Here is a 12,160-nt window from a genome sequence, read left to right as displayed (position 1 = left end):
TACTAGGGGCAATTTATAATGGCCAACTTACCTACCAACCTGCAAGTCTTTTGGCTTGTGAAGGCATTAGAGAGGGTGCAAAGAAAGTTTACGAGAATTATTCCACAGATAAGTGGGTGGTTGTTGGTCGGCACAGACTCGGTGGGCCAAAGGGCCTGTTTCAGTGCTGTATCTCTCTATGACTCCATGACTCTATGAGATGAGAGACTTCAGTTATGTGGATAAATTGGAGAAGCTGGAGCTGCTCTCTTTAGAGAAGATTTGATAGAGGTATTCAAAATCATGAGGAGTCTGGACAGAGTAGATAGGGAGAAACTCTTCCCATTGGCAGAAGGGATGAGAACCAGAGGACACTAAAGGTGAATGGCAAAAGAATCAAAGGCGAGTTAGGATTTGGAATGCATTGCCTGAGAGTGTTGTGGAGGCAGATTCAATCGTGGATTTCAAAAGAGAATTTGACAATTTTCTTTACAAGGCATTGGGGAGACCACACCTAGAGTACTTCATACAGTTCTGGTCTCCTTATTTAAGGAGGGATATGCTTGCATTGGAGGCAGTTCAGAGAAGTTTCATTCGGTTGATTCCTGGGATGAAGGATTTATCTTCTGAGGAAAGGTTGAGCAGGTCAGGCCTGCATCATTAGAGTTTAGAAGAATGCAAGGTGATCTTATTGAAAAATACAAGATTCTGAGGGGGCTTGAGAGGTTAGCTGCTGAGAGGTTTCCCCCCTTAGGGGAATCTGGAATTATGGGGTCTCCCATTTAAGACGGGAATGAAGAGGAATTTCTTCTCTCAGAGAGTTGTTAATTTTTGGAATTCTCTTTCCCAGTGAGCAGTGGAGGCTGGGTCATTGAATATATTCAAGGCTGAGTTAGATAGATTTTTGATTTATAAGGGAGTCAAGTGTTATGGGGGCATGCAGGAAAGTGGAGTTGAGGCCATGCTCAGATCAGTCACAATCTTGTTGAATGGTAGAGCAGGTTTGAGGGGCCAAATGCTTCCATTTACGTTTTTAAGAGAAAAAAAAATTGCAGGGCAACAGGGAAAAGGTGGGAGGTGGAACTAGCTGAGTTGCTCTTACAGAGAGGCGACACGGACACGACAGGCTGAATGGCCTCCTGTGCTGTAACTCTGCTAATGCAATGATTCTTGCTGGAGAGTACATATCATGATAGGAATGAACTAGCTTGGATGCCTCATTGATAGATTTGCCTGCCCACACCGTGGCTGTCTGTGTTCACAAATAAAGAACATCCATTTGTTCAATGCAGCGGAGAGTGATTGGCAATCTATATTAACTCAGAAATGGCTTTACAAAGTTTCACTTCCAGGGCGACCCTTGCTTGTTCAGAGCAGCTGATAACTCTTTGAGGAGTGATAGATGAAGGAAATACAGAAATTGGCTACATAGCCTTTCAAGAAAGTCTTTCACAAGGTACCATACAGACTACTGGAAAATATTATGTAGAATTAAAGGAGGATGGCACATTTGATTAAAGACTGGTTAAAAGGGAAGAAACAGTAGGAGTTCAGAGCAGTTTCTCAGAGTGGTTGGACGTGGGCACATTGTGCTTTTCGGAACCACTTCTAGACCATTGTTCACTGGCAATTAGGATTTAAGCTCGAGGGAATAGCACTGAAATTTACAGATGTTATTAAAATGAGAGCAATAATTAATCATTCTGAATACAACTGGAAGCTGCATTTCGAATGGCAGCACGAATGGAGGAACAGAGTTTCGAAAGGCAGTATGTTAGCTTTGAGAAAGTACTGTAGTACTGTTCTACCCACCTTCTTGCACAGTATGTGCTACATGCTTGTTGCGTCTCTGGTCCCAACTCCAACCTCATTCCTGTAACTCCATGTCTCTATTAGGACGACACCAAGTCAGAGTTCCTGAAGTTGACTGCTCTTATTTTGTCCTTTGCTACAATCCTTCCCAACCAGACAGCCTGCTTCCAACAGTACACACTAGCAGGTTTTATTACCTGCAGCTGCACCAGGTCTTTGCTTTCCCTCCAGCTATTTTCCTCTCCTTCCCTCGATGGCAGGACCAGCTGGGACCAACTCCTATCCCCACTTTCTGCCCATGGTATTTTTGAGGCAGGCTGCATTTTAAAAGTTTCCATTCCTCTCACTATGCAACTTGTGGCAGGGTCAGCACCACCATAATATCATTGTGGGCATGACGTTTGGTCCCTGGTGTCCAAAAATCAATGAAATGTGATTCGAAGCTATTACCTCAACTCTTCTTCTGTTCACACCACCAAGGCATTTTCCAAGGATAGTTCCACTCCTCCTATCAACTGAAATCGCTAAAACTTCCTGAGCGGAGAGAATGGGCTATTCATTGATGAAACAGGAACAATAAAAGTTTACTGAATTAATTTGCAATGGAAGACCAGTAGGATGTCCAACATATGTTCTTGACTGTATGTTGAAAAACATGACAGTCCAAGTAACTTAGACTAATGCAAAAGTTGTATTTACTGCAAGATGTGAATTATACCTGATTTATTGTATTACACTAACATTTTAAACCATTTTCGCAAACCACACTAACAATCGTTTCAAAGTTCTCAGCGTACTTTTCCAGATCGCCTACTGAATCATGGAGCTATAATACTCATGTTATATCCAAGAGGTTTGATCTCCTTGCCATTACATTGGGCTGTACACTACAGTTGGGGCTAAATTAATCTAGGAAACTGGGACTGTTCCCAAATATGACATTAATTGTCTTGATCATAATGAATGGTGGAGCAGGCTCAAAGGGCCGAATGGCCTACTCTTGTTCCTATTTTCTATGTTTCTATGAAAGATTGGGTTCTTTGAATAACATACCCCTCCTTGATTGAAGTCCACATGTTTTGTCATAGGTGTTAAGAGTGAGACAATTACTTTTACAGGTAGCTATTCCCTACTAGGTTAGTGTTTTCTCACATAGTGGAAAACATGCTAACATTGAAGTACTAGTCAAACAACAATGATATAACGTAAAGAAAAGCAGATGTCCTGCCTGCAACTGAATGTCTATTCCAAACAGTTACTGTGGATTGCTTACTCTCAGATTCGCACATCAAGACAAAAGACAATCTTCTGGAAATAGCAGATGTAGCTCATCTGAAAACTCCAGTGCAGTGAGCCTGCTACAAATTTATATGAACAAGTATGATATGGAAGTATTTTACAGCATGATAGGGTGTAACTCACTCCATCATAACCACATTATTCACAATGGCCACTAACTGGAGACATCTGATGATCACATCCTTCCCATGGAACAGTCAAATTCAAGGGGAGAGGCTGGCAACTTTGTAAATGGGAGGTTTGAAAAAAATTCCTTACACGACAGGTGGTTAAACTGCAGAACTGTCCGCCTCAGAACTTTTATTCAGATTAAATGGGGAATTTTATAAGCCTCTGCTGTGGAACCCTCATCCTCCTGTAACATGTGTTGCCCAGTTACCTGACCAGAATCTCTCCATGGCTAAAGATGACATACAAACATACGAATTAGGAGCAAGAGTAGGCCACTCGGCCCCTCGAGCATGCTCCGCCATTTCATAAGTTCATGGGTGAACATGGGCTGTGGAGATACTAACTCTCTGGAGATCTCAGTCCGTTTACAATTCTTTCCAGAATGATTTTCTCATTCCCCCCCTTCCCTACTATTCATGCGCTTTCCTTGTGTGGATGTTCTATACATGGGTCTCTACAGCAGAAATCCTCTGATCTTCCCTCCCTCCTTTTTATGTCGTCTCTGCTCAGGCTCTCCTGTCAGCAGCTGGGCTGAGGTCTGGAAACTCACCATCCCCATGGAGATAAGGAAGGGATTGCACCCTTGGCCCAGTACTCTGGTACCCCTTGGCCCAGTGTGATGCAGCTATCAGGCCCGTTGATGGATCTAGTTAAAAACTTCCACAATCATACCACCGTGGAGTGGGTACAACAGCAAGATAGATTCCAGCACAGAGCCTGCTCTCAAATACTGGACTCTTTCTCCAGCAAAACAAAGCAATACACTGTAGGTGAAATAAATAAAAACTCCTTCACATCCGATCACCACAAGTTAAGGATTTCTTTTGCCATGCCTTGTGCCACATCAGCAAAACTTCTCTACACCCTGTCACTGCCACAATAAAAAAGCAATTCACTGGGACCATGGAGGGAAAAACTCTCAGTAAATGTAAAGGACAGATGCTAGAAAGAAACTATAAGTAATGCACTGTATCCTTTCATATAAAGTCAGTGCTGGATTAAAGCCATTTGATGTCTAGAGCTGGTTTAAACAATATCACACCCAGCAGAGCCTTTACCCACTTACCCAAGATTTAACCTATGTGGGTGGGCAATGTGGTCATCACCAAGGCCACGGGACCAAACCAGAGGGGGGGCTGTGGGAGTGGGTGGTGTAGTAAGAAAAAAAAAAATGAAGACCACATTGGAAAAAGAAACCTCAAACCTATGGTGGTAGGGACTGCATGAATATTCTTACACAGAGTTACCATCTTTTTATTATGTCTCTCCTATGAAATGACACTACCTACATGTTTCTTGTTTAATGCAGCCACTCTACTGGGTTTAAAGCTTTGTCTGCAGTGGGCTGGGTAGTGACGTGTCACACTGGACATATTCTTAAAGCTTTTACCCAACTCCCAACAGTACTATTATCCCATTATGTATTCCCACTCGTGAAAGGATCAAGAACGAGAGGATGCTGATTTACGGTAATTGGCAAAAGAAGCAATAGCAACACAAGGAAAAACCTTTTCACGCAGCGAGTGGTTAGGATCTGGAATGCACTACTAGACAGTGTGGTGGAGGTAGGTTCAACTGAGGCAGTCAAATGGGAATTAATTATCCGAAAAGGAAGAATGTGCAGGGTTACGGGGAGAAGGCGGGGGAATGGCACTAAGTGAACTGCACGTCGGAGAGTCAATGCAAACACAATGGCTGACCTCCTTCCGTGCTGTGATACTTCTGTGATTCTGTATACTGCTTCACCATCATAACAAGTGCGTTACTGAAAACAGCTGCAGCTTGTACACCCTGTCCTGTCAACTGAGATGAGACAAACAAAGGTCACTGGGCCCATAAGCCATCTCCTACCAGCCATTCTCCTTCACCTGCTGTAGAATTTTTCTTTTATTTGTTTTCCCCTTGCGTCTAATTGTCTTTCCCTTTACTTAAGAGCTCCTTCTCATTTTCCTCTCCTATCGATAGACGGGACATTTTCTTACAAAGGGGAAATATTGCAACAGATTATGAGAGTGACAGAATAATGTTGAGAAGGGTGCCGTTAGCATTTGTCAGTGTACAGACACTTCTCTGGAGATTCTTTGCTCTTCTTGCCTCTGTGGATGAACTAGTGCAACTATTTAACAACTGTCTTGAAAATGGTGCAGCTCCACAGTTTCTCACCCATGTTGATGCACTGACGGCAAGATAGCTTGGCAATGTTCCTGAAATTCGAGTGATAGAGGCTGCACTGGTTGTGGAAGGCCGGGGGGGGGGGGGGGGGGGGGGGCTCGGCAGGGTGGGGTAGGAATAATAAACTTGGACAATTCTTTGAATCTCTGTGCAGTTTGAGTACCTGGCTCCTACCCTGTGACGATGTGCCAGTACTAGTGAGAGAGAGAGAGAAGGAACTTGTTAACCACTTCTGACAGATGTCACACTGGAAGGGTTTCTATCCTGTGTTAATGCACTGGTGTATCTCGAGAGAGGAGGAGTAGGTGAAGCAATTCTGGCAGCTGCTGCACTGGAAGCGTCTGTCGCCCGTATGGGTGTGCTGGTGTTTGGTGAGGTCTGACAACCGTGTGAAACCTTTATTGCAAAACTCGCACTTGAATGGTTTATCACATGTGGGGGTGCACTGGTGTTTCAGGAAGTATGAGGAGCTCAAGAAAGCTTTGTCGCAAACCTCACACCTGAATGGTTTGTCACCTGTGTGGATACGCTGGTGTACCACAAGGTATGCTGAGCTGCAGAAATCTTTGTCACAAATCTCACACCGAAACGGTCTCTCATCTGTATGGCCGCGCTGGTGTACCCGTAGGTATGATGAGTTGCAGAAATCTTTGTTGCAAACTTCACACCTGAATGGTCTCTCATCCGTGTGAATGCGCTGGTGTTGTAATAGACTTGATGACTGCGTGAAACTTTTGTTACAAAATTCACATTTGAATGGTCTTTCTCCTGTATGGATGCGCTGGTGAACACGGAGGTACGATGAGTTGCAGAAAGTTCTTTGGCAAATTGCACACCAGAACGGTTTTTCATCTTTTCGAATGCACTTATGTACCAGGAGCCCCGAAGACTTTGTGAAAGCTTTGCTACAAGCTCCGCACTTGAATGGTTTCTCAGCTGTGTGAGTGCGCTGATGTTTCAGAAGTAATGATGAAAGTGTGAAAGCTTTGTCACAAGCCTCACACCGGAAGGGTTTCTCGCCTGTGTGCGTTCGCTGGTGTTCCAGTAGGCGTGACGATGTCACAAAAGCTTTGTCACAAGCGTCGCACCTGAATGGTTTCTCCCCTGTGTGAGTGCGTTGATGTTCCACAAGGTGCGACCGCTTCAAGAAGGCTTTGTCACAGATCTTGCACTTGAATGGCTTCTCACCTGTATGTATACGCCAGTGCTGCAGGAGGGTTGATGCTTGTGCAAAGGATTTCTCACACACTTCACATTTGAATGGTTTCTCACCCGTGTGAATGCGCAGATGTTCCACAAGGCCTGATGCCTGCGCAAAGGCCCAGCCACACACATCACACTTGTAGGGTTTCTCTCTCCCCATGCAGCTGCCCTTATGTTGCAACAGACTTGACAACCACACGAAGACTTTGTAAAAATCCTCATCGGAATTCCTTCTTGCCTGTGTATCAGGAGGTCTGACAATGTGTAATTCTCTTCTCACACTCCTCACTGCTTAACAACCAGTGTTTCACAGGAATTGAATGACTGAGGCCTTTCTCACACTTGAATGGCTTCTCACCTCTATGGATGCGCCAGTGTTTCAGGAGTTTTACTGATTGTGACTTTCACACAATCTCTTCACCTCCTGGAGCGAGCGATCTCAAGCTGCCAAGGCTTTTGAAACATTGGTTTTGAAGGGATGCTCAACACGGTTAATCCGTTTTAGTTCCGACAATGCATCGAGTTTTTCTTGACTGAATGGATTTGCAGATGGTTTTATGGTAGAGCCATTCCTTATGTGATGAACTGGATGTACCTGTGGTTTCTGGCCTTCCTATGTTTTCTGTACAGAATATGGTTTAATACAGTTTGATCCTTCTGTAAGACAATAAAAAAAAAATCATGATTTTCCTCCTATTGTCTCCCCTCTCTACTGAGGCTGCTAACTCCTCCCAGAGACAGCCCCACACTGTGGGCTGGATCTTATTCCCAGCCCGACGTCAGGTTCTGTGGCGGGGGGTTGGGTCGGAGAATCGGAGCGACAGCGGCTGCCACGGAACCCGATGCCGTGATTGCCGGACCCGATCTACCCGGGAGTGGGATAGGCCGATCTCGGCCTTCCCGCCCAGAGGCCAACTGAGACCCTTAAGTGGCCTATTGACGACCAATCAAGGGCCTCTTTCTGCTGCTGCTGTGATCTTACCAGCGGCAGGGGTGGCCTCTGCCACTCAGTGAGGACACTTTGGAAAACCAGGTGCCCTCCATGCAGGCTTGGGGGGAGGCCCTCTTTCGTGGTCCACAGAGAACCCCCCCTCCTCCGCCAGATCCCCTCTTCTGGACCAAATGCCCAAACCTCCACCCTCCCTCGCCAGGACCTTCTGGACCGGCCACGGCGACCCTGTCTCACCTACCTGTGTTCTGGGGTTTGGGACTGGGCCTGGGTCCAAGGCCACTGCAGTACCAGCAATGGCCACCTTTAAGGTTTTGGCCAAGAGATATAGTGGGGGATGTGAGAAAGAATTTTTTTACGTAGTGATTAGTAATGACCTGGAGGTTGCTGCCTATAAGTGTGGTGGAAGCGGAGACAATCGATGATTGGGAAAGGAAACTAGATCGGCTTTTAGGGGCTACGGGGATAGAGTGGGATTGACTGGATTGCTCTACAGAGAGCCTGTATGGACCTGATGGGCCGAATGCCCTCCTTCTGTGCCATAATGACTCTAAGAACAAGGACTAAGTGAGCACTGCCTGCTGTGGTACTGAGTCGTATTGAACAGATGCAGTTTCTCCATATTGCCTCTGCTGAGATAAGTTATTCAGCAAGTTTGGGCACTATCATGGACCTTAGGGCTCCTAAGCGATCCCCACTGGAAAGAGTGGGTGGTGAGTGAGGGCTGCATAGACTTGGTTGAATGGCCACATACAGTTGAAGAAGCTGATCACAATCTGAGACTCGGCTGGATTTTAAGCAGGAGGTGGTGCTTCTGACATTGGGCTGAAAAGATGCAGAACCCCACCTCTGCATTAGTTCTGACCCCTGGAGTGATTCCCCAGTCTTTGGGGGTTAAAATTTAAGGAGGTGGGATCCTCTTCCCTTCAAACACTTAATGGGGATGGGGATCCCACCTGCAAGAGCTGCCAATCACAGGGCTGGCCGCTCAACAGTGTCAGCAGCACCACTGAACCTTAAATCAGTGACCCCTAGTCCTTCTACCATCAGCTAATGGGAAGAACTTTTCTTTGTCTACCTTATCTAAACCTGTAATAATCTTGTACACCTCTATCAGATCTCTCCTCAATCTCCTTTGCTCCAAGGAGAACAACCCCAGTTTCTCCAACATAACCGTGTAGCTAAAATCTCTCATTTTTGGAACCATTCTGGTCAACCTCCTCTGCACCCTCTCAAGGACCTTCACATCCTTCCTAAAGTGTGGTGACCAGAACTGGACACAATACTCTTAGCTGTTTCAGAATCGCCTTCAATTTTCTTTGTGAAAAGCTTCTCAAAGCAACTTAATTATCAGACAGTATGGTAACCAAATGTGTAATGTCTATGGTATATTTTCAAGAGTAAATGTGACTGAAGAGTAGACTTCAATCAACTGGGTCTCGGAGCAAAAGCCGATTGTTTCTGAGGCAACTGTGACCAAGATACAGAACTGTTTCATAAATCAGCCTGTGGAAATGGAAAATTCCTATCCTGGTTTGATTGTGTTTGAATCAACACATGTTCAGGAAAAAAGTCAAAAAGGAGCGTCTTTTAGAAACGTTAATAAATGTGGATAAACAGGCCGTAGCATAGGGAAATGAAGTTACTCCGAGAAGTGAACCATGGCAGCAAAATCTCTGCGGGCATAGGTCATCCTTCTTCAACATCACCCTGCATCTGGATGGCACTATCTTTCACTGTCCCTCTTCATGTACCTCTTGGACTCGCAGACTTAGCCATCAAAAGCAACAACAGTTAACTGAAGATAACAGGGCAAGAAAGCCTCAGTGTTAAAAACTGCACTGTTACATGCTCTAAAATTAGTGTTAGAATGGAATTTAAATTAGTTAGAGGCATTGCCGTGGGAAGGGACTTGGCTGTTTTGAGCTCTCTAAGAATGCAAGTAGACAGTCAGCCATTTTGGAAATCAAGAAAATAAATTGCTGTTTCAGTTTTTGGGTTTCTTTCACTTTACTGAATAGATGTTTTTGACTCCCATTTTAGATTATTCTCATAGGTCAGCCTACTTCGCTATATCATTGAGAGCATCTTCACCTGTCTTCAGATCTAGGTACATGCACAGAATAATCCTTATTTGTATCTGTTTAGATAACGTTGCATCCCAAGCTTCCGCAGCATCTTCCTTATCTTTGACAAGCCAGAGAATAACTCAAGCAGATAAATAGCAGTACCATTAACAATATTTTACATAGTTTTCTAACTCTGCCAATTCCGTTTTACCGATTGCTTCTGTAATCTGTTTCTCACCAGTTATGTTATTATTTAAATCTCTTCAGATGTTACAGCCAGATCGGTTTTGCAGATCAAACTTAAAAAGTACAGACTAATAAACTCCTACAAACCAACCTTTATAAATTTAAATAAATATTTGTTTAATTCAAAAAAGGAGCTACCAATCAGACACACTCTGCTTCTCTCTCCACAGATGCTGCCAGACCTGATCATTTCCAAAACTTTGTTTTTATTTCATTAATAACACAACCTGTTTGTGCCTGAATGAATCAGCTTGACCTTTGAGTCAGCTGCTCAGGGAGCAACTGATTTGTACATTGCAATATTGTACTGAGTTAAGGTGGTGCCTGATTTTGGTCTTGATGTACTGTAACTGAACGAAAGCCAATAGCAACCTAAAACTTGAGTCAAAAAGCCTATTTTTTGAGACACTTCACATCTTCCATGGGATGTCTTCCTGTCTCAGTTAATATCATAAAACTATTTGTGGTTTGAAGACAAATGCCATCTCCTGGAAGCTAGACGCAATGCAGCTGGGTGGCCATCATGGTAACAGCTTGTTGCTCCTGCTCTGGATTATCTATCAGCCTCAGCATAGCCTATGCCCAAACATTTCAGTATGGGTGAGGAACTCTCGAGTGCAAGCGGCACTGGCTGGGACAAGGTCTGCACAGAGCCCATTAACGGTATCCTTACAGTTTACTAACCAGACCACCTGGTTTGAACACCTATTCCGGCTAGATTTGTTTTGGGTGCAGCTGTAGAGCTATTATTTAGAATGAAGCTCCTGTTAATAACTTGCTGTTCCCAGAAATGCTCAGACCTCTTTGGTTTAGGATGAGGTCACTGAAAAATAGTGTCCTCTTTAGCCACATCACATCTCCAAATCCCATCACCCACTAAGCACCCATGATACAGAACATGCTATTGCATTTTCCACAGTACACTTGAGCTGTTGTTACTTCAGAGGAGCCCAGTTCAAGCAGGGAATTTCCCCTTCTGAAGCCATGTTGACTAGAGTTGCGTGTATAATTATCAAGTTTATTCCTGATAATTGATTCCATTCTTTTACATGGAATTGAAGAAAGCCTAACAGGTCTGTAGTTTAATGTGACTGACTTATCATATTTGTGAATGCGGCCATCACCCTTAGCCTGTTTCCAATCTACTGGTATCTTTCCAGTTTCCAATAGTTCCTTCGTCATCATTGTCAATGCCTCACAAATCTCCTTATTTGTCTCTATTTATGAGATAAGTATCATCTAGCTCTTGGAATTCATTAGCTTTAAAGAAAGAATCTTTCATAATCACAGGATGTCTCAAAGGCTTCACAGCCAATGCCCTACAACATGGTGACTGTTGCAGGAAATGAGGCAGTCAATTTGCACACTAAAAGGTCCCACAAGTAGCAATATTATAACAACCACGTTAATTGTTTATGGTTGCTGGATGAGGGATAAATATTGGCCAGAGAAATGGGGAGAATTCCTCTGTCTTCTTTGATTGGTGCCATGGGGTCTATTACTTCCACCTGAGAAGGCAGACATGGCCTCAGTTTAACACCTTATCCAAAAGGTGGCACCTCTGACATTGCAGCACTCTCTCAGTACCGCACGAGAGTGTCATCCTAAATTTTGTGCTCAAGTCTCTGGAGTGCAACTTGAACTTTATTAACTCAGAGGTGAGAGTACCATCACTGAGGCATGGCTGACACTAATAACTTTTAAGCTTTCCATTTTGTTTGTATGAAAGTCACTAATTTTGCTTTGGTGATTGGGGAGGGCATGTTGCTTATGTCTTTTCTAATGAATATTTGGAAGACGTATTCAGAATATTTACCATTTTCTGTTCATCCTGGGTTTCAAGCATGTTTTCATCTTTTATAGTTCCCAACTCTTAACTTGCTTCTTACTGTTGTTTTGAAAGACTATTTCACTGTTATATTTTTCTCTGCAACTGTGCCTTTTTCTAGATCTTTGTCCCTCTGATCATCCTTTTAGTTTGTTTCTCATGTTTCTATATTCATCCTAGTGGAGCAAACCCTCCCCTTTCCCTAATATTTGTCAGTTCCGAAGAAGGGTCACTGACCCGAAACGTTAACTCTGCTTCTCTTTCCACAGATGCTGCCAGACCTGCTGAGTGATTCCAGCATTTCTTGTTTTTGCTCCCCTTTCCCTTATTCTGTTGGATCTGTATATGTCAAATGTTCTCATTATTTTACTTTTGTTCGTTAATTCACCTCGGAGCCCAGCTGCTTTGTCTAAACCAAGTATTTATCCTGCA

General features: G+C 43.9%; 1 protein-coding gene across 1 annotated transcript in view; it reads right to left on the bottom strand.

The window, feature by feature from the left end:
* Window positions 1–189: 189 nt before the first annotated feature.
* Window positions 190–12,160, bottom strand: part of LOC137345838 (zinc finger protein 208-like) — a 52,047-nt gene continuing 40,076 nt past the window's right edge. Inside the window, exons 12-15 of the mRNA XM_068009087.1 lie at window positions 11,966–12,067; window positions 7,827–7,889; window positions 7,232–7,293; window positions 190–6,929 (exon numbers count right to left, since the gene is read on the bottom strand). Coding sequence (XP_067865188.1) covers window positions 5,693–6,929; window positions 7,232–7,293; window positions 7,827–7,889; window positions 11,966–12,067 — 1,464 coding nt within the window. The 3' untranslated portion in view covers window positions 190–5,692. The remainder of the gene's footprint in view (window positions 6,930–7,231; window positions 7,294–7,826; window positions 7,890–11,965; window positions 12,068–12,160) is intronic.

This window comes from Heterodontus francisci, chromosome 29, assembly GCF_036365525.1.
Source record: "Heterodontus francisci isolate sHetFra1 chromosome 29, sHetFra1.hap1, whole genome shotgun sequence".
Lineage (NCBI taxonomy): Eukaryota > Metazoa > Chordata > Chondrichthyes > Heterodontiformes > Heterodontidae > Heterodontus > Heterodontus francisci.
This window is presented reverse-complemented; position numbering and strand designations above follow the sequence as displayed.